This window comes from Balaenoptera physalus (genome assembly GCF_965194825.1).
Source record: "Balaenoptera physalus genome assembly, chromosome: 14".
NCBI lineage: Eukaryota > Metazoa > Chordata > Mammalia > Artiodactyla > Balaenopteridae > Balaenoptera > Balaenoptera physalus.
In genome coordinates this window covers 39,288,862-39,316,160 of record NC_138893.1, presented here as the reverse complement: position 1 = coordinate 39,316,160, position 27,299 = coordinate 39,288,862, and the positions used below count along the sequence as shown (strand labels likewise).

Here is a 27,299-nt window from a genome sequence, read left to right as displayed (position 1 = left end):
GGCAAACATCACACTGTGTCACTGTCCCCGGACAACCACAAATCCTTCCTAACGTCATCATCAGAATGACAGCGGAGAAATGATTAGGCAATATCTGCCCAGCTAGAACAGACGAACGACAGACCAGCACGTCTCCAACTTTAACGTGCAAAGGAAACCCGTGAGGATCTTGTTAAATGACCGTGTGGATTCGGTGGGTCTGGGGTGGGGCCTGAGGTTTGGTATTTCTAACAAGCTCCCAGGGGATGCTGATGTTGTCGGTCTGCGACCACATTTGGGGAGCGAGACGACAGACTAAACCGAATTTCCTCCTGGGCCTTTTTTCCTTCTGGAAACTGTTGAGGCTCTGTCTAATGACATTCTTTTCTTTCCATGCAAACACCCATCCTTCCCCCCACCCCCGCCAATCCCACAAATATTCACACATATTTTTTAACAATCTAGCAGTTTTTAAAAAGCCCATTCCAAAGCCATCCGAAGATTTTACCTCGTTTGTAATCTGGTTGCTGAGTTTTGCATGAGTGAGGCTGGGAGTGTCTGTCACGGCCGTGTACTTGAATGACTGGGGATGCTGACGATATTTGCTCTGAGCTCACACACAAGAGGCGATAAGAAGACAAGGTAAGATGCAAAACCAGCAGAAGAACCAGCTCATTAAGCACTAGCTATAAACCCTCGTTTTGCAAAGGCTGCTAGTCTGTGGCCCAGAATCCAGTCCGTCCCCTGCTCTTGTGACCTCAGAACCCAGTGGGATGAAGAAGCAGGGAGGAGGAGACGACGGATGGAATCAGATACTTATCAATGGGAAAGGGAGATCTAGTCCTTTGCTACGAATGTGAACGCGACTATAGAAATTCACGTTTTGCTCCCAAATTTCCTTTGCTCGCTGGAAACCCTGGGCTCCTCAGCTTTGGGGGTGTACCAGAAACAACCGTGCAGCTTAAAATAATCCACATGCCTGCACACCACCCCAGGGGATGGGATTCAGTAAATCGTCAGTGGGCTCTGTACTTTTTTTAAGTTCTGAAGGGGATTCTGATGCACCATGAGGTTTAGAAACCACTCGCTTTAGAGATTTCACTGGAAAAGCAAAGCAGAAAATTAAATCTCAGCTCCCACAGTGCGGCCAATTCCGCTTGCTCAGAGCTTCTAATCAATGTGTAAGCCATTCTGAGGCACCCAGGCTGGATGCCGACCGCCTTTTGCTTGCAGTGCCTTCCATTATGCCCATCTACCGTGAATGGAAATCCCAGAGCCCTCCCAGGGGTGGGCAAGATTCCTCAGGAGTTCAAAGAGCCTAGAATTCCAGACTTCTGTAATTTACCAAGAAGTTATCACCAAGCTTATAGCAACCATTTCATATACAGCCCCCAGAGAAGCACAGTGCTTACATTAGCACTGATCCTCACAAAAACTAAATGAGAGAGGTCTGAGGATTCCCATTTGACTGATTAAGAGGTTGAAGCTCAGAGAGGGCAGGTGACTGGCTTGAGGTCACACAGCAAATGAGTACTGGCCTGGAATTTCAGTCACCACATGTGTCTCCAAAGCCCGCCCTCTTTTCATTGTACCACAAGCCACTCTTCAAAGGGACCCTAGGAAAGTACATCTTAGGATCCAGCAAATAATTCTTATATGTTAATATAGGAACTGGCTCGAGATCTGCAAAGCTGTCTTAAACGGCATCCAGTCTGAATGGAGAAGGGAGTAAGGAGAGAGGCTGGGTGAGTTGCCACTGCTAACAGTGTAGCATCTAACTGGCTTTAGTAAGAAACAAACAGATGGTTGTGTAACCTCTACCGTGGAATATACTTGACACCCCCAACCCGTCCTGGGTCCCTGGTTACCTCGCTGATGAGTTCAGATGCTCTCTTTCTCTCTTCAATGTCTAACGTGCCTGGAATGACACAGGCAACGCCTCGCATGAAGTTCAGGTCCGACCGGTACAAATTCTACAAGGAACGACACGAGGAATCAGAAAAGCCAAGCTCGCAGAATGAGGAAGGACCCACGACAGACAGCATCATAATTAGAACTCAAGGCCAAGGCAGTCTCTCCAGATACATCACACTCAGCAAACACAAACACGCGTCTTACTTAAATGCTCATTAGGGAAACAAAAATGTAGGTCAGAAGAAAATAATTCTGCTGTCACTTGTCTCCGTAGCTGTTAGAGGGATGCTTGGCGGATTTTTATTTTAATGTGGGCTATCAAAAATAAACGCTGGAGCGGATTGTGGTTAGAAAGTCAGCTGTCTTGGGGCAAATGTGGAAATGGTTTAATGGGTCTTCAAAACAAAACCCAGCAGCAGAAGGCGGCATTAATTAATCATGGGTTAAGAAAGAACTAATAAATGAATCCAGAATAATCTGGCAAAGGCCTGAGTCTGTGTGGGTGGAGGCGGTGTGTGTACCTGAGGGGTCTGGGCTGACAGTTTAAAGGGGGCCCCAAGTTCACTCCCCTCCGGCCACCGAGGCGCCCCCGTGCGTGCCGCCTTCCAATTGCCATGGCAACGAGAGGCAGGGGAAGCCAGGGCTCTGCTCAAGTGACAAACGGGCCCCTGAGCTGAGCATGGCGGCTCCCTCGTTCCTCCACCTGCTGTTGGGTTCCTGACAGTTATGTCACTTAGTAAACGCTGTACAGGCGGAAAGTTCCAGTGGACAATAGAAACCCGGATGCGAGCACTGCTCAGCTCTCAGGCTCTGCCAAACCAGAAAGCTGGTTTTGGGAGGGTTGTTTTATTTTCCAGCAGAGGCCCATTACTTGCAAATCTCCCGGCACGGAAACGTGGCGAGCTGGGAGATGAGGTGAGTACCAAAAAGGATGCTGCTGCCTGTTGGGAAGACACATTCTGGATCTCCCTGGGAGTGAGGCAATCCTCCAACGCTCCCCACCGCTCCCCAACGCTTCCCACCACTCCCCAACGCTCCCCACCGCTCCCCACCGCTCCCCACCGCTCCCCAATGCTCCCCACCACTCCCCACCGCTCCCCACCGCTCCCCACCGCTCCCGGGCCCGCCTGCTTCAGAAAACAGGCAGCATGAGCTAGAAATGCCCTCAGTGGGGGCAAGGGGGCGTGAAGGCCTCCAAGACTCCTTGGGAGGACTCAGGAAGGGTCTCTGGGGCCCTTATTTCCCTCTCCTCTGCCTGAAGTGGGTCAGTTCCAAAGGGGCTCTGAGCAACTCTCTCAGCAGATCTCAGGCCTCTTCAGAAGTTGGGTGACCCGGGAACATATGATGCACCAAGAAGAACCCCCAGCTCAAGCTGGGGCCAGAGGCAACACCGTTGGCGAGTCTTGAACGTGCAAAACCATGAGCCTTGAAAGCATCTTCCTTGGACACCATGCAAGTCCCAGCACCCACTTTCTCATTTATAGTTTTATGATCTTGCACGAGCTATTTAACTTCTTTGAGACTCACTATAGTTCCTCCGTAAAATGGGGATAAAGACTATCGATATAGGGTTATTTGGAGGATTAAATGAGATAATGTCTGAAAACACAATGCTTGGAATTCAGCAGAAGTACTCAATAAACCGCTGTTGTTGTTGTTAATAGATCTGTGCAATTGTGCTTATGAAGAGCAAGGCAGGAACAACCAGGGTAGTGCTTTAAAAGAAACCCCAGGTACGGGATTCCTCATCTCTGGAAGCCCCAGTGAGCCACCAGGAGTTTGTGGGTCACTGCCTCACGGTCACATTTAAGAGGAAAAGAGCCTGGAGAGAGAGGCCAGGTCCTCTTACCTCACTCTGCAACTTGTGAGCTTTCTTGGCACAGCTGAGCCTCAGGTCCTCAGCCAAGGAAGTATACTGGGGGAGTGGGTGTCTGTAGTCCTGGTCGCTGGCCAGGGTCTGAGCCTTCTTGGCATGCACCAGTGTTACCATGTCCAATGGCAGATGGAACTGTGCCTTTGAGTGCTCAAAGCCTTTCCTGTAATTCACCTAGATGGGCAGACAGATCAATAGCAGCTATTTCAAAGCCGCCATTTGCATCAGGACCATGAGGGAGAGCAATGCGACGTGACTGTCCCAGGTGAGCCCAGGAGGCTTTCCTGGCAGGGCCAGTGCTCCTTTCTTGCAGCGACTGGCTTAACAAGCAGGACTCGTCTCCAGGTCCTGCCGCTCACCACCTCCAGCTCTTGGATGATCAAGGCCCATGGTTCCCCTACTTGGGGAAAATACAGAAGTTCGAGGGACAGATATAATGGCAGTGGTTCCCTTGCTCAAGTCTTTAGATCTTCCCATTTTCCAGAGGCAAGAAGACACATGGCTAAGCCGCCTCCTGCACCACACAGTTTCTCCCCATCACCCTCTCAAGTTCAGACTGAGACACCAGGGGTTCTCCTCTCACGCTAGGTAACAGAGAGCTTCTTCAAACATCAGAGGACATCCTAGTAAATCTGGGAGCCAGGAGCAGTGGGCAGATGCTTGAAAAGCCACTTCTGAGGGATGGGTATTCCCAAGAGCCCAACATGCATCCTGAGGGAGGAAGGGAGAGGCCCACTTCCAGACCTCAAGCTCTGCCCCAGTCCTCGGAGGAGCTGCTTGAAGGTCCACAAAGCTCACTCTGGGCTTTCTGGGGAGTCAGGTGCAGAATCGCCACCTCTTCCTCCACCCTTCCCATTGCCCTCTAAGCTCCAGCCACTCCTCCCTAACCTCCCACCCCCACCTCCACGCACCCTCCCCACCCCTAGCATACAGCCAAGGACAATTCATGTCCAATCCCACCCCAGTACCGAAAGCGGAGAGAAGTGTTAGAAATAGGGAAACTGAGGCAGAGAACAAAAGAGACGAGAACGTGTGAAACTGTGGAAAGAGCACGCGATGGCGAGCTGGCTGCACGTTCTAGTCTGCCCCTTGCAAGCTGACCTTGGGCGAGGGATTGAGACCCTCAGAGTCTAGGTTTCCTTATCAGTAACCAGGATGAACAAGTGACGCTCCTAGAAATAAGTTGATGATTAAGTGAGACACTGCATGTAAAATGTTTAGTCCTCTGCTACATGTTGCACACATATTCGATTTCATCACAGCCATTAGCCAACTCACATGTGGGCAAGGAGATACTGTATACACGCATGTGCCAGCATCCAGGGGATCAAATCAAGGGGTACAAACTCAGATGCCACCAGAGGCCAGACAGGCAGCATAAATGAGTGAAGGAGGAAGGGGGGGAGGAGGGGTTGGCTGCATGACTAGGAGGGTACAGATCCCTTCGAAACGGGGCTCTCAGCAATCAACTTCAACAGGAGCCTTGAGGAATCCAGGTCTGGCTTCTGCACAGAAGTCTAAAACTTTTATGTGAAGTTTTCCGTTTTGCAAGGTTTGCAATTAATTCGCTCTGCAGACCCAACAGAACGCCTCTGCAGTGCAAATCCAGCCCACAGGCCCCCATGTGTGGCCACTGGTCAAAATCCTAGAATGTACAGCCTGGAAGGGAGCTAAGGGGTCAACTAGTCCTATCCCTCACTTGACTGAGGAAGAACCTGAAGCCCAGAGGGGCCAAGGGACCTGACCACGCCACCTACCTAGCTAGGACAGAGCCAATACCCTCAACCGGAAGGACACAGGATGTCTGTCGGCTGCACGTCATTAGGTGGGGGGCCCCCAGCTCCACTGCGTTCTCTCCCACTTACTTGGCTCTGCAGAGAGCTCGCGTACGCTGAATGCGCGAGGCTGATATCACCTTCCAAGCTCCGGGAGCCGAGCATCTGCCCTTTCATTTTCTCAAATGCCTCTTTGTATTTGTACTAAAGGGAAAGAGAGCGGGAGAGAGTAACAGCTCGGGGACAAGGGACACGGAATGGAAGAGGTGGGTATTGGGTGAAAATGTTTTGTTCTTTTGACAGTAACTGGGTGAGTTAAAAGAAAAGGCGCGGGAGTCGTCAAAAGGCCTATTCTTTCATATGCAAGCCTCCCAATGACTAAAGGGCTGGGATATGAAATGGCAGGACATGAGAGCGCTTGGGCCGCCCACACCGGAGGAAGGTGGGTACATTGTTAACAGTCTCTTCACGTGGACTTGCTTTAGGCAAGCGCTTGGTGGAGGGTGAATTTCATCTGCCAGGGGTCCATATTTACAGTCCAGCATCAGCTTTGTACCCTGGCTGGGGGATTTTTGCTGTTGTTGTAAGGCATGTTCTTTCTCACAGTCAGTTGGGAGAGCAGAGGATATTATCCACAGGCAAAAGAAGGCAGGGGTTAGGGGCAAAGGGAATAAAAATTGGTGAGTATTAAACATTGTCCTAGGAATGGAGGTGGAGGCTTACATCACTTATGATTTCACCAGAAGCCTTTGCTGCCTGGAACGGAATGGCATCCAATCTCAGTTTATAGCCACCGTCTCGAAGTTTGCTCCAGGATTCCTTGTAGCGTGTCTGTCGAGAAGATGTGCACCAATAAAGACCCTCCTGTGACCTGGTGGCTTCCTGAACTCCCATTATCAAAACGAGAATCTGGTTTCTCGTGGAGTTTTTTCCCCCAGTGAGAGATCACTGTGGCTTAGCAAAAACCAACAAAGAGTTGGATCCTGCCTTATGTCCACCCTTGGAGGGGAGAGCCACGGGGGTGGGGAGTGGGATTTAAAAAGCAAGAGCTTTGGAGTCAGAACCAGATCGCTCTGAGCAGCAGTTGATGGGAAGAAGGAGGCATGAGGCTGCGTGTGCACAGCTCTTGATGGAGAATAAAGAGGAACGACTGTCTCTACTGAAGAAGAGGAAAGCGGGTGCTGATAGGGATGATGGAAGGGAAGAGTAAAGTCTCCCAAGTCTCTCTTTGGCTGGATGTCTTCACCTATATTCTGATGCTCCCATATTCCAGCCCCTCAGTACAAATGTCCTTTGCACTAAGGAAGTATTCCTAGTCTCATCCTTATCAATGAGCTTGACTCTTCTGCAGGACCAGCTACATAATTTGCAGGGCCCAATGCAAAGGAAAACATAGGGCCCTTTGTTCAGGAATCTTAACAAATTTCAACATGGTGACAGCAGACCATTAAACCAAGTGTGGAAGAACAGGACGCTTCTGAGCATGGGATGCAGTACAACTGTGCAGGTCCCTGGACCTCCAGTAATTAAAACCAGCCCCCCCTCCATCAGCCTCACCTCGCTGATATTCATGGCATTCAGCTTGGCCAGCAGGACTTCAGGGAGATCCGCTGTCTGTGTGTAATGATGCTTTATGTTCTCTCCTTGTTCCCTGTATAACCTCTGTGGATGCAGAGAGGTTTTGCATTAAACCCAGAAGCCTCCCCCATACAGCCATCAGCCAAGTTACACTCCAGGAGACAAGGGCACTGCAGCTGCCACCTCCCCATAGAGACGAGATGTTGGGCGCCCTGCCTCTCCCTGGCTTGCACGGCTAAGCGAGGTGACATGTACTTCATTCCCTCCGGAGTTCTAGCTCCCAGCCCAGAACATGACAGGCTGAAACTTTCCTCTCAGTTAATACTCCACTTGTAGCATACTGCTGAGATGGGTGTCAAATGAGAAAATGATGGCTGGTTAACATCTAGTAATTTCGTTATTAACTATAAGGTAGGAGAGGACATCAAAATTCAGAAGGCACAAGAGAAAATGGCCCTTCCACAGGCGAGATTTTCCCTGGACCTACTTCTACCCTCCTCCCCTCCCGCCATCTCAAGGAGTCTTGTGCTAATAAACGTTTCCTGGGTGGGTCTGGGGCGCTATTCATCTAGAACTCTTATCTGGGCTTATGATAATTCTAGTAGTTAGCAGTGACACATGGAGTTGGCATCTGCCACCAGAGAAAGTTTCTAAACCGGGCTTTTCCATCCCAAATCTTATTAGATGTGTCCAAGTTTCTACGTATCACAGCAGTGCCCCCTAGAGTTGGTTAGGATAAGGAAAAAAGCAGCTTTTTTTTTTTTTTTTTCCATACAAAAGTTCTTGTTTGACCATCTATGTTTCTCAGAATTAAATTTGCTTCTGAAGGGGTGATTGTCAAGAAATTATACATTTCTAAACCCATAAGTTTGTAAATCATCCCATAGCATATTCTGACAGGCACTCAAGCCATCTCAGAATGCCTGTCGAATAAGGCACAACAGGAATAATTTGTTCAACTGGGAAGCAAGGGAGACATTTTGAAACCCCTCCCCACCAAGTTTTGTCAATCTCCCTCATGGCAACTTAAATGGTCTGAAGATATCTGAAAGGCATGTCCACCCTGCGCAATGACCTGGGGGCCCTCTCAGTAGAATCAGCCGACCAGGGCTAATCCATGTCTTAGCATGAATTTTTAGAGGACCTCACCATTCCGTCTAGTTTACAAGGAACCCTGCGCTGAGAGGGCAAAAGGCCAGATCTTGGCTTCACTTTACAAAGGGAATATGGGAAACGGCTTGAAAGTTAGTCTAATGTACATAAACCAGACCCAAATCCTTTTCAAAGTCTTTGGGAGAATTCGAAAAGCAAGAATTGCTGCCGTGCGTCCCAAGAAGCCCTAAGCATTCTAATTCCTAGGTGTTATAATTGCCAAGAATTTCGCCCAGAAGTCCCATTTCTGAAAACAATGCTTCAAAACAAAAGGAGAGGGGAAAAGACCTCGACCACAGACAAATCCTGGAGACATGCAAATGGGAAGAAGTGAAAGCATGGGGCTGTGGGGTGGTGGAGCCTTCCTTGGCATCCTAAGAGCAGCGGTAACACCCCGTCTACATCCTGATGAGGAAGCACCGCCACTAAGGTGAGCCTCAGCAAAGGATAAGAAGCTCCTTCATCCTTAGAACAACAGAAGGAGCAAGCCAAGAACCCCTCGGCTTCAATCGCAGGGTTGAAAGAAGAGCCCACTCTTAGAGTCATAATGTATATACATTATCGCTTACATCCACTGCTTGGGTGTAACTAATTCTGGCCTGGACCATCTCCGGAGTGTCTTTAATACTGGTAAACTTCAAAGCATCTGGATGCTGACGGTACTTCTTCTGTTGAGCAGAAAAAGATCAAAGCTGTGAATTTTGTGCTGTTCTTTCATGCCATTTGAAAGAGAAAATCATAGGTTGCTTGAGATTAGAGTGAATTTGTGAACATAATTATTATTCGGCTTCCTCCATCTTTATATCCTAGGTGCCTTCAGGTTAATATTTGTTTCAATTTAAGAATAACCTCATGTCAATTAACATTAAAGTATTTCTACCTGGTGAGAAGAAAACATCTCAAAATTAGGTTATACCAGTAAAATACTAGAGGATACACACTTAGTAAAGGATTTTTTTATATAGCCTTCAAATACTGTTTTGCAGTTGTTTACATATTTTAGTTCGGGTCTCCCAAGCAAGAAAGAACACTCACAGTTACATTTATCAGTTGAAGCTTTCTATTTTCCCTCCACAAAAGAATTGGGCAGAGATTACCAGAGTCAAAACCCTTGCATTTAAGTCAGTGACTGTACATTATCTAATCACTTTAGAAACCGGTTCAGTTAACATACACAATAATTCTATAAATGTTATAAGAAAAAGGGTGCTATTATTGAAAGGAGTCATCGTACAGTTTGAAAGACACTGAGAAAAACAAAAAAAAAATTACAAGAAATTCAAATGCTAACAAAGTCCTAGATACCCAATTTTGAAGTATTCTGAAAATTATGCTTCAATTCATTCCTGTTGTTTTTTTTTTAATTAAACTACAGTTCCAGTAGACTGAAAACAGTTGCTATCTTAATGGAATTATGAAGTATATCTTTTCTCCAATCAAACAATTATTTTAGAAACACTTCCTTATTTATTGGGTTAGATATTTGTATACTGGGTTGTCTTAAGAAGACAGTTCAATATCCAGCTGAATTTGACCCATCAGTTGTTTTTGTAAATAAAGTTTTATTAGAACACAGTCGTGCTCGTTCATTTACGTATCGTCTATGGCTGCATCATGCTACAATGGTAGAGGTGAGCAGTTACAACAGAAGCAGTGTGGCCCACAAAACGAAAAATATTTACCATCAGGTCCTTTACAAAAAAAGGTTTGCTAACTCCTGCTTTAAATGACAGGTGTGTGTGCATTTGTGGCTCTTTCACGGTGCCTGGCATTCTGTCTGAAAATTTAGAGGCCAATCCAATTTGACACTAAACTGGAAATGTGCCAAACTGGAATGAGATGGTTGGGAAAAGTTGCTGAAAGATGTCTTGCCTTCCTGAAGTTTGAGGACTAGTATAAAACACGGAAGATAAGCAAATCTGTTGAATAAGTTTGCAAAATGTGGTAGAAGATTCAGACCACCGTGGGAAAAATGGTTCCAAAAAGATCCCCTGGATGCCAGACTTCGATGCACGAAGGAATCATCTCGAAGTCTAAGTGATGTGTATAATGGGAAACGGTACCATTAGCATCTAGTGCGTAGAGGCCAGGGACGCTGCCAAACATCCTCCAAGGCCCAGGACAGCCCCACGGCGCAGAATTATCAAAATGTCCACAGGGCCAAGGTTGAGAGACCCTGATCTAATCTTTAAAAGATCTGCTCAAGGATACTGCCCTAAAATGCGAGGAAAGGGCTCCTTTCATAAGCCTTCGGGTCCAGCGAGGGTGGCTGCAAGTAGACAGGAGTGAGATTCAAATAGAAGTGAGACCCTCCAACAAAAGAGAACCAGAACCGTGTCACATGTTCGACACCACATGAATATTCAAAAACTGTTTACACTGCCTGCTGCGGAAAGAAAGAGGGAGAAAATGTGCGTTAAGTCACAAAAGGGCTTTCTAGGTGCAATAAATGTATCTTTTTATCATCTGTCCCGTGTTGCTTCATTAAAAAGGTAAGTTGGTGGGTAGCAATTGAGCTCTGTTTGATTGTCATTATTATTCATAATATCATTTGTCACCCACTTTGTTTTTGCCAGGGCTCTCTGGGCCCCTACTGGGGTGTGTTTGGTATGTGGTTTCCCTCTAATTACCAGCCTTAGTCTGGGTTTTGAGGCCTTTCATGTAGCTTTGCCTTTTTCTTTGCCTTTTGAGTGGAAATTATTTTAATTTTATACAGAAATGCCGCACGCCTAATGCAGCCAGGCCTGCTGCACGCTGTCAGGGAATCTCACCTCGCTAATGAGTTCTCCTGCCTTCTTCGCCTGCTCCACATTTAATGACCCGGTGGCGACCCAGCCCGTGCCTTTCATCCACTTCACATCTGCCCTGTATTGGTTCTGACAAAGGAGAAAGGAAAGAAAAAAAAAAAGGCAGGCCATTGTTGGTGTGCGGACATTTAAAGGGCTGTTAACAGCTCCCCAATGTCGCCTTGGTGCCAGCTGAGTCAAATTAGATGCCACTTTTGTCTTATCTATTTCTGCACAGTCACAGGTAGGGCTCCAAAATGTAAATTAATTTCCCGCTTAATTGGAGCCGACCTGCTGACGGCGGCTTGGGCCCCGCCCGACACTATTGGGGGTGGAGCCAAATCAGCCGCATCTCTCATTACAGGCCACGTAGACCTCCGGAAGGAGCCCGTCCTCATTGTCTGCTTTCCCTGGTTTCTTGTTTAAAATGACATGCAGGGGAGAAGAAAATGAGAATTCACAACAGAACCCAGGTGGGGAGCTATTTGAGGGAATATCACAAGACATTCGAGGCTTCCCACGGTGCCAATTCCTTCTTAGGAAGCTCGGTGCGGGGCGGGGGGTCTTTCTCATTTTTCTCCTTGCCATTGAAGGAGTACTTTTAAGGGAAAGCCATTTAAATGGACACGTCTCTAAAACTAGCGTATCACCTCTCGATCCTGAAAGAGCTCTACCTGAAAGGGTGTGTCTGTGCTGCCTCCACCCCACGCCCACGTGTGCCAGTCTGGTTGCAACTGACCTGCCTGTTCAGTTCACCCACTTTCTCTTGCAAGAGTCAACCGAAGATGAAAGAATATAACGAGAAAGGGGACAGGGTTGTTGACGATTAGCAAGGTGCCCTTTCTAAAAATGGGACTACCAACGTTAGAGTGAGTGCCAGGGATGCTCTCCCAGAGCAGGCCACAGTTAAGAAGGTCACAAATACATGCCTCCCGCCCCACCGTCGCCACCGCCCTGCAAGAAACAGAAATACGGAAAACGTATGTACATCAGAATTCCAAGAAGAAAGGAGTAGCTGTATATTTTCTTTGGTAGTATAGAATCTAAAATGGGCATAGTCTGAGTAAAAGTTAAAGCACTAGGAAGCTAAAATGTTTCCACTTAGGGATCCAGAAACAGGTATCTCAGAGAATAAACGATGTCCTGAAGGGTTTGGGAAAACCCTGGCACCAACACCAGCACACACACACATAAACGCACACACAGAGCTTACATCACTCTGTAAACCGTAAGCCTTCTTCGCCCATTCCACCTTCATGTCTGTGGGCAAAGCTGTAAAGTGATGCGATGCCGTCTTGTAGCCTATGTCTGTGGCTAAGTGCTGAGCCTGGCGGGCGTGCACGAGGTGGATCATGTCCAGGGGGACGTGGCACTGGGATTTGGTGTCCTCGAATCCCTTCTTGTACTCCAGGTCACTCTGCAGCTTGGACATTTGCAGCGAGTGGCTCATTTGCGAATCCCCCTGGGCACCCTTAGCGCCAATGAGTTTCCCTCTGGACTTTTCATAATTCTCCTTGTACTTCACCTAAATGAGAGGAAGAGAGCAGGGGTACATTAGCATCTCCTAAAGGAATTAAGTATCAAGCCATGCAAGAAAGTTAAAACAAAGCCATAGAGCAGAATCCTATCAGGATTAGTGTCATAAAAAGCTTGCCTCCTTAGAACAACTGATGTACTTCCTTTGATCAAACAGTGAAAAAAATTATTACTACTCATTATTTCCTTTTACACCTGGACTGCTCTTATTTCCTTTTACACCTGGACTGCCAGAAAGCTCAGAGCTAAACTGAAAGTTCAGCTATAGAACAGTCTTTTCAATTTCCTGGTGAAATTCTATCTTGTCTCTATATTATTTGAGATTACTCTTTCTGGGTTTATTTTTAAGTGGCCTGTTGCTTTCATGAAAGCCACTTTATAATCTTTTTTGGTAACAGTGAGAATATTATAAATAGAAAGTTATCACAAAATGAAAAAGACACAGAATATCTAAAATACAACTGCCGTTTCAGAAAGAAGCTCAAAGACAACTGAGGTACATATAAATATTTAGCAGTTACGGGGAGCAAAAGGGAGCACATTGGCTTGAAAAAGCACTAGGCAAAAAGTAATGAGGATCCAAAAAAAGAATAAATATAGAAATGCTTTGAAAACTGTAACAGAATACTGGTGTGTGGCATCATTTCAACATCATCGTTACCGTGGCCATCAGGAGACTTGGGCTCTACTCTCAAATCTGCCAGCAAGAACAACGGTGTCAATATCTGCCACAATTTATTGAACACTTACAATGAGCCAGGCGTGGTATAAATCTGTGTCACTCAAAGTGCATCTGAAGACAAGTGCTGGTCTGTAAAATGTTACCAGTTGATAAGATAAGGGGCTTGTGTCATAACGGAAATCAACCACATTGCCAAGCCATGGTTTAGCTCAGCTGATATCTATATACATTTACGGATATATTTTCTGTATATATATGTACTATATATATATATATATATATATATACACAATAGATACAGAATATATATACATGTATATATATTGGGGGTTTTTTTGGAAGCAAGACTTTCTCGATGAGGGAAGCAGAGTTTGACTTACATTCTGTCCTAGGCTCCTTATCTCACATCAGACTCATAACAGACAGCACTGGACTACAGAACGCTTAACATACATCAATTCATTTCATTTCCTCATAACCATTTTGCAATTACCAATTTACCCATGAGTTAACTGAGATTTTGAAAGGTTAAACAACCTGCCCCAAATCACAAACTAGTAGGTGATGGAGTTGGGATTTTATCCCAAGTCTATCCGACACCAGAGCCTGTACTCTTAACCATCAGCAGGCCTCTACAACCTTAGAAAGTCATGGAATGTCTCTGGGCATCAGTTTATCTGTAAAATGAGTGATTTGGATTACCACTCACACTACTACCGCTCATAATAACAGTTACGACTTAACAAAAACCAGTGTGCAGCAGGCAGTGTGCTAGACAGTTACACGATTATCTCACTGCAAGGTGGTCATATTTATCTCCATTTTACACATTAGAACCCTGAGGCTCAGAGAGACTATAAAAACCTGCCAGGACACTTTCAGACTCTCCCAGATGTAAATGTCAGGATTCGTGGTGTCGAGTACGAGTTGGGGACTGGCTTACCTCACTGGCCAGGTCCCTCTTGGCTTTGGCTGCCAGGAAGGCCAAGGAGTCAAGACGCAGCTCAAACCCTTTCGCCTTCTGCTTTTCCCAGCTGCTCTTATACAGTTTCTAAGGGGATTCAGGAGAAAAGAGATCATCCTCATGTGAGAGGGCTTCAGTTAGACTCTTTAATGACCTCTCCAAGAGGGAAACACCTATTACATCCTTCCATAGAAACCCTGAGAGCCAGAGAAACCTGTAACTTGAGTACAACCAGGCCTTCTTGTTCCTGCCTTAAGGCCTCTTGCCACATAGGGCTTCGGCCAAAAGAGGCAGAAATTGAACTCCAGAAGACTTGGAAAATACTAGGCGTCTTCATGGAAGTCTTAATGACTTGTCACGGGTGGAATAACATTGCACAACACACAGCAGCATTTCTGAAAATTCCGTTCTCCATCTCTGTCCACACACCCCACCAGCCCAGCAGCTGCTCCAGCTGCACCCCTTTTCTTTCCAAGCCCAGCCCCTAGTCCATGTGCGTCTTTTCTTTGCTCCTCCCATTTTCTGTCCTGCCCCCCACCTCCAGATTTCAAGTTCTTTCTTCTGGAAGGCTCCCTCCATTTCTGCATGTGAATCAGTTTAGCTTCTGTTGCTCCTTCTAATTCTCCCCTCTACCCATTCCTCGGATCAGGGCCCTAAAGACCTGGGAGCCAAGCAGAAGAGCCAAGAAAGGCCCCTCCTTAGAAGACAGAGAAGGAGAGTTGGAACTGTGCAAGCTTTCGCGTCTGAGGAATAACTGCCCTGTGAACACTCCTCTGAGTGTTTTCCATATATCAGCTCGTTGAAGCCTCAAGGCAACCTAATGTGGAGGGGACTAGGAGTGCCCTCATTTACCAACGGGACAACCGAGAGCAAAGAAATTGGTTAAGGTTGCACACCTAGTAAGTGTTAGAAACAAGGATCAAACCCAGGCAGTTTGAAGCTAACGTCTGAGCTCTTATTTACTCCCCTCTTACGCTGTTTTAACTCCAGTCCCGGAATAACCACTTCCTCCTACCCCATCATATAGTCAGTGGTTCAAATCTCTCACCAGCTCATTCCTACCAAAGGCTGGCCTTCCCTCCCCCTAAAATACTGCTCACGAGCTGTTTACAATGACCAGATGTATGCAGCCTCAAGTGACACAGACACACCAACACGGCCGGTGGGTTTTGTGGACCAGGCGCCTACATGCAGGGAAGCAGAGCCCTGGGCTGCTCACTCCCTCTGGCTGTACCTCACTGAGATTGGCAGCGTTGGCTTGGGCTTGTAGGAAGAGAGGCTCGTCTTTGCTGATGCTGTACTGATGGACAGACTGCTCGTGCCCTGCCTTGTAGGCCACCTGTTGGGAGAGAGCACCGGGTCAGGAGCAGGAGGCAAGGGAGGAGGGTGGTTGGCTGCTCAGCTCTCTGTGTCTTACATGGAAAGTCCGTCACCAGGCCACCCAGACCAGATGCTGCTGGCAGCGTGCAGGAAACGAGGCTTAAAGCAGGAGAGGTGATGCAGGAAGAAGCAGCAGCAGTGAGGAGCGGGGAGGAGAATGTAGCCAGGGGGCCAACCTGAGAACCCCTCTACGGTTTTCGCGCTCACACCTTTCCCTTGAGGAGGCGTCGACTTCCCCAAGCTGTTCCCATCCACAGTGTCCATGGCCACAAAAAATAACCCACCTGAGGGCTCCCCAGGTGGGAAAAATAAGAAGCATCCCCTGTCACCTGCACCCCATAACCAGACCTAATGTTTCCACAGGTACTGACACCTGGAGAGTGAACAGTAACCCAAAAGGCAACATGAGGGCACATCTTCTCTATGGAAACCATGTCCCTCCCGCTCTTTATCTCTTCCGCCCTCTCCCACTCCCCAGCTTGAGTTTCAATGCAGTGGCTTTCTGCTGATTCTGAATTATGTTGATTGCATGCTTTCTGGCAGGTGTACCTGGACCTTTAGGAAGGAAAGGTAGGAACGTCCTGGCCAGATGGTAGCAACTACACCTGTTCGGCTGTTGACCACTAACATGTAAATAGCATATGTGGTGTTTCGTTGTCCCACCTTCCACATTTGAGCTCAAGTGGGCATGAAATGCACACATCCCGCAAGCAAATGTTATCCTCCTCTCTCCTGGCTCCAGAATTATGGAGTCTTTGAGAAGAGAGAAAAGAAGGAGAAAGAAAGAAGGAACTAGGAAAGACTGAAAGCTGAAAAGGAATAATGTCAGTTGACATCTGTCCTTAACAACCAGAGGAGAAGTGTAGTGGGTGAGGCAGGGAGGCCTGGAAGCCCATAGAAGGCCGGGTCCGGCCTATTTAAAGGAAAGGCTCTTCGGTCCCTGGATCGTGCATGGGCAGCACCTGCTGTTGTCCCCAGAGGTTCCCAGGCCCACGACACAGCAGCCCGGTGGAGAGAGGGCAGCCTGGGACTCACCCCGCTCTGCAGCTCCTGGCTCGTCTTGGCGTGCTTCATCTGGGCACTGTCGGCCACGCTGGTAAACTTCAGCTCGTCCACCCTCTGCCTGTAGTTTTTCTGTTTCCAAAGAAAAGGAACCCCATAGCATTAGGGTCGGGCTGTCCCACCATCACACACAGGCACACACACGCATACCTTCTGTGACCCAAGCATTTCCCCAGGGGGGATGCTCCAGCTGGTCCTATAGCTTAAAGAGGACCATGCAGACCTGAGACTTCCAGCCCTGGTGAGCTTGTTTTAGTTGCTACTACTGAATGGGGACTTGAATTTTCCCTTCAGTGAACCCTGTATGTTACCATGAGCCCTGGGATGGATCCATTTTATAAACCTAGATCTGACATAGGAGAGCGAGGTGGAGGGAACTTGGACTTTACAACCATGAATCCCAAGGTCCAAATCTCCCCTCTACCTATTTTCGGCTTCACGGCCTTGGGCACATCACTGGATCACCTGAGCCCCTCGGGCTTGGACTGTACAATGTGGAAAACAATAGAAGCTGCTTCACTGAGGGTGGTGTGGAGGCTTCAATGCCACACTTCCCACGAGTGGAGTCCTTGGGCAGAGTAAGTGTTCACTAAGCTCGCCATCACTGTTATTCACGGTGCCATCAGGATGATCCAGGAAGTAGCAGCTCTAACGAAGGACAACGCCAAGAGTCACATTCAGAAGGTGGGTGGCAAGGTGGGATTTGCCCTCCCAGCTCTCCGTGTTCCAGATCACTGGGCTTGTCTTCATCATGTTGCCATCTCACGGCCACAATGCAACTTCGAATGTGCTAATTCTGTCCCCCCACGGGGACTTCTTGTCCTTTCCGGAGGTTGGTTCCTCTGGCTTTTCCATTGGAGTTGCCAAAGTTGATGGGAAAGGAAGCTGCTGAGAATGGTTTATGGAAGCAAAAGCTTCACGTGGTGGGGAGATCAGAGATGAGCAGAGCCCCCAGTGCTGTCAGCAAGAGGGTTGTCGATGCCAGTCGAACCCAAAATAGGGATTGGAATATGGAAAACTCCAAAATTTCCTCCCTTCGGGAAAAAAAAAATCTAGAAAAAAAATTCCAAAGAGACTTGTACTTTTTCTTTCTCATTCCAGTGTGTTGAATGGGAAAACTCCTTCACTACGTAATTGAAGGAAGTCACGTTGCCCCTTCCATGGCATCCCAGCCTCTGCATTGGTCAAATCATAAGTGTGTAGGGAGGAGCCAAGAACCCACCCTGCCCAGGGCAGAGCAGGGATATGAAAAAGGCAAAGGAAATGATACCTTCTTGCCCCTTGAGGAGCTTGAAAATTAGTCAGTACAGGAAGTGAGACAGGAACGGGCATTCCTAAGGCAGAAGGTCCCCTTACTGCACCCCATCCAAGTCAAACGGGGTTCGGCTTGCTCCACCTGGATTTCAGTTGGTCTCACAGAAGTTAAGTAATGAGAACCCTCCTTATTTATGCACTCTAACTTTCAATGTGTCTGTATCTGAGAGAAGGATGAGTACAGTTGAAAAATGAGAATAAATTACAAAACGTGCTTTGGGGATTCAATTTTGTTTAATAGTCCGGAGCTGGGGCATTGGACCAAAATACTGGGTACAGATCCCAGCTCTGCCACTTACTGAAATGTGATTTTGTCTCTCACCTTTCGCAAATGTAAAATGGGGATATTAATAGAATACTACTAGTGTCTAGTCACATAGCAATAATAAATGTGAGCAATAAATGAACAATATGTATGTAATACACTCAAAGTCATCCATGAATGATAGCAGTGGTTACATAATTAGTATCAGTCCATAAATGGCAGCTGTTATCATCACTATTATTACCATATGAAAGAGAAATGCCAGCTCAGCCTTCCTGGCACCGAAATAAGAAACCCCTTTGGAGATCCCAAACAGAGCTCCCGAAATAGTCCCATTTCCAAATGAAATGTCCTTCAAAAGTCCTCCTCTGCCTGTTGCCAATGCCAGCTCTACACGGTATAAAGAGAAGCACAGGCTTGGAGCCACAGGGACTTTGTAGAGTATCCTTTCCAACTTTCTCATTTTTATAAGAGAAAGAGGATCGGAAGGGTTGAGTGACTTGCCTGAAGTCTGCAGTGAGTTTAAGGCACACGCACAATGAGAATGCTGACCTCCAAACACCAGATTCTCTGATTCAGAAGGAATCACACACTTCTTACACAACAAACATGTTTCCTACGTGACTAATTGTATACCACAACTGTTCTGAACGAGGCTTTGGATCCAACTACTGTTTTTAGTTGGCTTCTTACAAATACCTCCCTGGGAAGTTTAAGGGTATGAAAGTTAGTTCAGGGTGTGCTATGCGTGCAAAATGAAGAAGTACTCTTCTGAGTCTCACTCAAAATAAGCCTGGGGATGGGGGAGGAATCAGAGGGAAAGATGGCTCTCGGTGGTGACTTGGGCTGAGAAGGATTAGAGGCTGGGGGGCCTGGGCTCAGGTTACCTCGCTGACCAGCTGTCCAGCCTTCTTGGCCTGCTCCAGATGGAGACTGCCTTCCGTCAGCCACCCAACTCCTTTCATCCACGAGAGGTCGGCCTTGTACTGCAGCTGCGAGAGAAAAACCAAGCTCTAATCAGACACATGGATGCCGATGCGGCAAAGTTAATGGGAGAGTTAGGAAAGCCCTCGATCCTGTATTTGTCTCCGTGCAAGAGCTGCTCGCCACTCTGTTATAGTCGGGCAGAACTCTGCTTGGGGGTAAAGCCACTGGCTCACCTTGTAATCAGAAGAGGCTCTTCTACCTTAACTCTGAAACACCACCGCCTTACCAAAAAGAGGGCTTTTCAGACTTTTTGCCTAAGGATCTCATCTGCCAACCTGCTACACTTCCCAGATTTACTTTTTAACATTTACCAGATTTACCATTTTCAACACTTGCTTCCTCTTTGCTCATCCCATGACCAGCACATCTTGACTTTCGCAATAGCTCTGAGCCCCAGTCCTCCACCCTCTAGTCTCCACTGTCTTGACTCACTCTCTATCTCTACCTCCCCATCCATCCTCCCTGGGCCTGGCACATCTCCAGAAATTCTTCTTAGTCCTCTGAGTCACCTAATAGACTCAGGCACAGTTTCTAAATCACTCTGAAATTGTCACTGTATCCAGCTGCAAGAGATGCGTGGGGAGAACTGGCGAAGAGCCAGGGCTCACCTCACTCTGGAGCCCATAGGCTTTCTTGGCCCAGCAAGTCTTCATATCTTCAGGCAGCGCGGTGTATTCATGCAGTTTTTTCCTGTACTCCAGGTCACTGGCCAGAGCTTGGGCCTTCTTAGCATGCCTGATGTTGACCATGTCCATGGGCAGGTGAAAGTGGGTCTTACTCTTTTCGAAGCCTTTCTTGTATTCAACCTTGAATGCACCAAAACACGCTGTATTACTTGAAGCCTGCCTTGGCAGGAGTGATGTGAAAACACAGGAAAGAAGGCCAGGTTTCCATGAGGAATTGGCACTCTGGACAATGGCACCTGTCTGTCCAAAGGATGTGACCCAAGTCTTGGCTCTGTAAGGTGGTGGCACCTGGAAACTGAGGTTTCACACTACTTTGTCTCTGGGAGGAATGCCTCCTAACTCTTTTTTCCCCAGTTGCTCCAGGAAGAGAACACCCTACCCATGGTTTCTGTAGAAACTTTAAGAGGCAAAATAACAAAGCTTGGGCTCCAGGGCCAGCCAAGCTTGAGTTCAAATCTGATCAGCCCTTTGTCAGCTAGTTGACCTCTAGAAAGTCACATTACCTCTCTAATGGCTCATTTTCCTTGGAGGGCTATTGTGATAAGTAAACAAAATAGTAGCTCAAACCCACTTAGCGCAGGGATGGCATATAGCAAACACTTGATAAATGTTAGCAATGAGGATGGCAATGAGGATGGATGGTGTGATGATGGTGGTGATGGTGTTTCTGGTGATGATGGTGATAATGATGGTGGTATGGTGATGGTGTGATGGTGAGGAAAGGTAGTACAGTAGAAGCAGCATGGTGCCAGTAAGTAAGAGTTCTAGGGTCTAATTCTCCACTCCTCCACCACTACCACTGACTACTATATGACTTTGGGCAAGTCCATCTTTTTTGGCCCCATTTGCTCCAACTGCAAATAGGAAATAATACCAATTTGTTCTCTGTCTAAACTGAAGCCAAGTGCTTCATGACTATGCACATCACAGGGCTTGTTCTGTAGGCACAACAAAAATGGTGACCCAGATGCCAACACTCTTATTCTATTTCAAGCCCTGGGTCCTTAATGACTCATTAGGTAATTATATCTGACTGCATCATCAAAGTGGCATAAGCTGACCTCACAGCTTAGAGCAGGCCATCGTAAGGCAGAAAAACAATGCCCGTGCTTCCTTTTTGCCTGTTTGGCATTGACAACGAAGTCTTAATTAGAAACCAAGTCTGACCTTCTGGCAGAACTTTCCTTCCCCAAAGGCTTCTGGTAAGTGACATTTACCAAGGTTAACCTCCAGCCATTCCAGTTGTTTACAAGCGGTGTCATTTTGAGTGGTTGGAGCCTGGGTGCCCCAGTTGGTGGCTAAACATTTTGAATATCACGTGTGTTCGGACGAGAGGATTCATCCAGGACATTACCTCAATAAACAGGATGCTTCCTGTCTAACTCTCCCAGTAGAATTAAGCTCCATTAGGGAGGAACCAGTTATGTGTTGTTTGTCTTACAGCCCCAGTGTCTCACACAGTATCTCACGCAGAGTAGTTGTTTAGTAAACATCTGCAGAGTGAATAGATGTGGCCGAACATCTTGTACCGTGAACAGTAGATGCCGGTCACCCTTAGGGACCACATGTTTCTCATCTACTTTAAAAGAACAGTATCCTTTGCCAAAATAAAGAAAGAGAAAACACTTCTCATGTAAGCCAAGAAAGAAATTACAAGTGGAAGTGGAAAAAATAACAGTGTCCGGTGAAGCAGGCCAGGGAAAAACTTTCAGAGCAGCACAACGCTAAGTGAAGGTTTGGGGAGTAGAAAAGCGTTTACCTCACTGTTCATCTTGGCAACCTGCAGGGAGTGCAGAAGTCTCGTGTCTGTAGTTCCCAGGACTTTGCCTTTTGCTTTTTCATAATCTTCTTTGTATTTAATCTTGAGAGAAAGAGGAAAGTCGACTGTGAGAGAGAAACTTTGCCATCTAAGGGGCTGTGGTTTAACAGGTGCAAGGGGAACAAATCTAAAAAAACAACACCCAGTCTTTCTCGAACCCAGTGGAAGATTAAAGTATAGCGATGTTTACAATGTTAACGGTCATTATTTTTTTCTGTGGGACCACTGACGTTTCACTGGAACAATTTCTTATGCATTTCTGAGTTAATGAGAGAAAACCTACGTTGCTAGCAAGCTCTCCGGAGGCTTTGGCGGCCAGCAGAGACATGGCATCCAGCTTCATCTCAAATCCCTTCCCCTTTGTCTTCGCCCAGCCTTCTTTGTACTTAACCTGACAAATAAGAACGCAGGTGAATGGGAGTCACTATCCAGAGTCCTGCCAAAAGTTGAACAGAATTTTGTTTTTTCAATAACAAAGTCTTCTTCTGTTTACAGACCAGAATTTTGGCTATTATCAAAGTGATAACATCAATTATTAATACAGTTGATTCCCTCACTGTAGGGTCATGCGGGGCAGTGCTAATGGGAGGGGGCAAAGAGAAGACCCATGGGTTCATCCTAGCGCTGTTGTTTCCTGATCATGTGACCTTGGACAAATCACTTTACCTCTTTGGGCCTCAGTTTACCATTTGAAAAAATAATATTATATTATCTGTCTCAGGGTGGCTGTGAGAATAAATTGTATACACGAAAACAGATAACCTAAGCACGTAAGGTGCAACACGGATGTAAGTTATTATTATTGCCATGGTAGTAACACCTGACTCTCTCTGTCTATCTGATACCAAAGCCCATGCCACCAACTGTGTCTCTGTAGTAAATGCCTCCAAGGGGTTATAACAACTGAATAATTCCATATGTAAAGTGCCTATCCCAGTGCCCAGCACAGAATAAGCATATGGAAAAGGTTATTCCTTCTTATTTTTTTTATTGAAGTATAGTTAATTTATGATGTTGTACCAGTTTCAAGTGTACAGAAAAGTGATTTAGATGTATATATGTGTGTGTGTGTGTGTGTGTGTGTGTGTGTGTGTATATTCTTTTCCATTATGGGTTATTACAAGATATTGAGTATAGTTCCCTGTGCTATACAGTAGGTCCCTACTGTTTACCTATCCTATATATAGTAGTGTATATATGTTAATCCCAAACTCCTAATTGATCTCTCCCCATCCAAGGTTAGTTCCTTTTTACATTATCCTGCCTTACAAATCCCATCTAGAATGAGAAGCCTAATCATAGCCTAGTTGTGACTCCTGGAAGAATCTGGTGATTAAGATTGGTCTTCTTAAAATTTAAATTTTACCCACACAGCAAAGCACCAGCTAGAAGTCATCAGGATGATGATGATGATGATGATACTGATGATGAGTGAGTGTGTGTGTGTGTGTGTGTGTGTGTGTGTCCCAGCACACGTCATACATGTGCATACACAGTGAGAATTCAATTGCTATGATCAATTTAGCCCCGTGCACTACCACATGCCATGAGACAGCAAAATTCAAAATTATAACCTGATGGGTGCCTCTGATGAACTTCTCCATGGACAGAAGAGCCCCTGGTCCCTGTTTTGCTGCACCATCCTTGCATCTTCATTTTCACGTCTGTGCATAACCCTCACCACGTTCTCACCCATGCTGCTTGCTTACCTCACTGAACAATTCGGCATTGGCTCTGGCCTTCACTAGCTGAGGTACATCCTGTGGCAATGTGTAATTCAACTTATTTTTCTCATAGTCAGCACGGTAATTCACCTGTTGGATTTAAAACAAACCTGCAGGGTAAGTGCATGGTTTTTACATGGGCAGAAGGAGAACTTTGGAGAGAACACTCTCTTTTTCACTTTCTTTTTGTAGGCCCGTAGCCCAGAAGGAGTTTCCGGAAAAGGCCTTTTACAAGGAAGCCTGTAATTTTAGGAGTGTTTTAAATTAACAGATTGAAGACCAAATGAAAAGTCAGACAACTCAAAGGCATGCTCAAAGTTATGAGTTTGCAAAAGATTTCCCTGTGGCTACCTCACCCACTGTCCTCTGAGGCACTTGAGGGTATGAAACTTATTTTTTTAACTTGCTGCAGTTCTGAACCTCTTGCTATGTGCAGGGTAGATACTCAAAGAGTAATTATCAAATGCCTGCCCCCATTGGAAAAAAGCCATCTTAAATCACACACAAAAACAGCCAACCAGACGTTATATGATTCTCAATGGAAGAACACAGCATCATCTGAGAAGCAGTCTTGCCCCCAAATTAAACCTGAACCTGATCAAACCTATAGATCCAACTACTATGTTACAGGCATTTGGAGGCCAGAGGAATACATGAAGTCCACAATGGGATGCAGTCAGCAAAGCTCAGATGTGGGAAACGTTATAGGACAAACAGTTCAAGTTCTTCAACAAACAACTTGCAAGAAAAGAAAAGTGATAAAGGGAAAACTTCAAGATGAAAAGAGTCTTGAAGACATATCAACCAATCACAAAGTGTGGACCTTATCTGGAGCTTGATTCAGACAAACTGTAAAAAGAAATTATAACCTTATGAGACAATTGGAATGCTGAATGCCACCTGGACGTTGGTGATGTTAAGAATTGTTGTTAGTTTTTTGGTGTGATATATTAAAATTGTATAAATACAATTTAAGTTATTTTTATCTTTTAGAGATTCATACTAAAATATTTATAGATTAAATTATACAATACTTAGGATTTTCTTCAAAATAATATGGAGGGGGGAAGTGGATAGGCATATAGAAGCAAGACTGGCCATGAGTTAATAGTAGTAGAGCTGAGTGATGGGTACCTGGTGATTCATTATGCTGTTCTTTCTACTTTTAAATGTGTTTGAAATTTTGTATAATAAAACATTTAAATCAAAGAGAGTCATCTCACGGTTGTAATAGGACACATGTCACCATCAATGAAAGTCAAATCTTTGGGGAACCAGATATCCAGACCCTGCAAAGCAATTACAAGTCCCCCATATCCCGCTGGGCAGGGGCAGGTCACTTACATGACTTAGTTGCTGGGCATTGATTTTGGCTTGAACAATCTGAGGGGTGTTGGTCACAGAGCTGTACTTCAGCTTGTCAATGCTTTGCCTGTAGTTGACCTGGGTGCAAAGAGGCAAAGAGACACAAGAAGACGTCATTTGTACTTTTCTCTAAGATTTACTTAGCTCCCCCCCGCTCAGCCCTACAGAGCCATGATTCTCAAATTAGCAGAGAAAGAATCAGATTCCAATTGGAGACCAAAAGACACTCCAAGCCAACAGATGGAAAAACAGTCCACTGAAGACTGAGTGACTTAAACAGGCAGCTCATAAAAGAGGTCAACTAAATGGCTGGTGAACAGAGGAAAATGTGTTCATCCACATCGTTAGATCAGAGAAAGGTGTTTTAAAACCTACAGGCTCCCGGCTAGGCCCTTTAGTCAACTAGGCTTTGGCTCTGTTTGCAGCAGTCGGATCACCATCAAACACCCCATGCATGGTCTTCATGCCTCTGTTTAATTGTCCAAAGCCCAAGGCCTCTCCCAGTATCCCACACAGTGTGGCAGCTTCTTTAGGCCTAGCTTCTGCCTAAGACCTCCATGCCCCTTCCCTGCATCCCCACTAGCTATTGCCAACTCTGTCCAGACCTCCACCTACTGCCTCTGGCCATACTCCTCTGGCAGCTGGCTCTGCCCTCACGGGGGTAGTACTACAGCCAGCACTGCACTTTCCTACCATTTTCTGTCTATCTAAACTAGACTCTGATGTCTTTGCCATTCTATCTGACTGCTGTCACCTCCCTGGGTGACAGCCCACCTCAGTGAGTCACAGACCACTAGCTAGATGGCACTAGGCTGGCACTAGTCAGTGTTTGGCCTCATTGTTGGGGAAGTAGTAAGGAGTGGTGGGGACTGGGGCGAAGGGCAGCAGCTACCACTCAGCTCTAGGAGATGGTAATTCTGCATCAAAGTGGGGTTCAGAGTAGACAGATAGTCCAATTACTCCAAAGAAACCAGAAATCTATATTATTATATAAATTCTTACACTTTTTAAATGCTGGAAAATAGTGCAATATTTTAAAACCCAGTGACCCAAGTGAAACAGACCCAAGGACCAGTTGATACTGCATCTCTTCCTTGTATTCACTCCATTCTTGCCTGTCCCAACATCAGCTAATAATAATTATGGCTAAAAAATAGTACTTACTATGTGCCTGGCACTATTTCAAGTGCTTTACACATATTGATGCATCTAATCTTCCCAACCACTCCAGATAATAACCACTGTTATTATCCCCACCTCACAACATGAAAACTGAGGCACAGAGACCTGAAGTGACTTGCTCAAGGTCACCCAGCTAGTGTCAGAGTTAGGTTTTAAATCCCAGCAGCTGGCCCCCCAAAGTGGCTCCCAGCCTACACACTATAAATGTGGTTTGCCAAAGCTGGTGTGCTTGGAACTGTTACTTGTTATCTTACAGATGGACGAGGTGTTCCCTATAGCCAGAGCTAACTCTGTTTAGAGAGGGAAATGTATTCTGACTGACAAATTAGAAAAAAAAGAAAAAGACTTACAAATTAGCTTCTAGAACAAGATCTAGGAAAAGCAGAGTGTTCCAGATACTGGGCCACAGACTCATTTGTTGGATTTGGAGAAAAAGGACAGCATTGTTTCAAGCTTTTTAGTTAATGATTCAAGGAGAAAAGTTTTTGCACTTTCTGAGTTTTGGACATGGGGTATTTTAGAAAACTAGGAAATATGAAGTCATTTCAATATTAATCATTAATGAGATTACACTACAGTAGCTTCCTAATGCATTAAGTCAGAGGGAAAATTATCATCTCATAATAGAGTCTATTAGAATTCAGAATTATGCACGATAAAATGCCACAAAACTGTACTTTTTAAATGGTACATTCCTTCCTGATAGTGTTACATTAAGTATGTCGCAGAGTACAACTCTGCATGATTAATTATATCTTTGCAACATCACGGATGCTTGGTCATTGCTTCAGTCTACTTTCTGAAAGGTCCCTTTGCTGAGGGTAGAGTCTCATTTTTAATGCTATCAGTGTTTATAAAATCCATCTGAAGGGAATGCTCTCTAATTAAGGACCTGTGCTTGTTTATTTAATTTCATAGCTACTTGACCACCTTTAAGACCACCAGACAGAAATAGAGACCACAAATCTTCTTGTAAATGGATTCCCCAAACTTCCTGAATACTAAAGTCCCTTCATTAAGGGTGGTAAATTCAAATTCACATAGGAGCCAGGAAAATAAAGGAGATGAAGGTGATAAAAGCAGCTGCCACTCAGCCCCAGGCAATTGCTGCCGTGCAGGAACTAGGACCACAGTTCCTATGTGAACTCTCACAATTTCTACATATTGGTTCAAAAACAATTTTTTTTTAACACTGTGTGGCCAAACAAAATACCTCTGCAGCCTGGATCTGGCTCATGCGTTGCCAGTGTGGAACCTACCTCTGCTTCCAATTAAT

General features: G+C 45.9%; 1 protein-coding gene across 17 annotated transcripts in view; it reads right to left on the bottom strand.

The window, feature by feature from the left end:
• Positions 1 to 27,299, bottom strand: part of NRAP (nebulin related anchoring protein) — a 69,798-nt gene that overhangs the window by 17,812 nt on the left and 24,687 nt on the right. For 11 of the 17 annotated variants that reach the window (XM_082423262.1, XM_082423255.1, XM_082423264.1 and 8 more), the window contains 18 exons: positions 24,821 to 24,919; positions 23,462 to 23,566; positions 22,036 to 22,143; positions 21,693 to 21,794; positions 19,856 to 20,053; positions 19,148 to 19,252; positions 16,655 to 16,753; positions 15,474 to 15,578; positions 14,219 to 14,326; positions 12,271 to 12,582; positions 11,043 to 11,147; positions 8,841 to 8,939; positions 7,099 to 7,203; positions 6,265 to 6,372; positions 5,632 to 5,745; positions 3,743 to 3,940; positions 1,848 to 1,952; positions 488 to 586 (listed from right to left, as the gene is read on the bottom strand). In XM_082423262.1, the coding sequence (XP_082279388.1) occupies positions 488 to 586; positions 1,848 to 1,952; positions 3,743 to 3,940; positions 5,632 to 5,745; positions 6,265 to 6,372; positions 7,099 to 7,203; positions 8,841 to 8,939; positions 11,043 to 11,147; positions 12,271 to 12,582; positions 14,219 to 14,326; positions 15,474 to 15,578; positions 16,655 to 16,753; positions 19,148 to 19,252; positions 19,856 to 20,053; positions 21,693 to 21,794; positions 22,036 to 22,143; positions 23,462 to 23,566; positions 24,821 to 24,919 (2,274 nt within the window). The remainder of the gene's footprint in view (positions 1 to 487; positions 587 to 1,847; positions 1,953 to 3,742; positions 3,941 to 5,631; positions 5,746 to 6,264; positions 6,373 to 7,098; positions 7,204 to 8,840; positions 8,940 to 11,042; positions 11,148 to 12,270; positions 12,583 to 14,218; positions 14,327 to 15,473; positions 15,579 to 16,654; positions 16,754 to 19,147; positions 19,253 to 19,855; positions 20,054 to 21,692; positions 21,795 to 22,035; positions 22,144 to 23,461; positions 23,567 to 24,820; positions 24,920 to 27,299) is intronic. The other 6 variants (XM_082423259.1, XM_082423250.1, XM_082423265.1 and 3 more) reach the window with 6 other exon arrangements.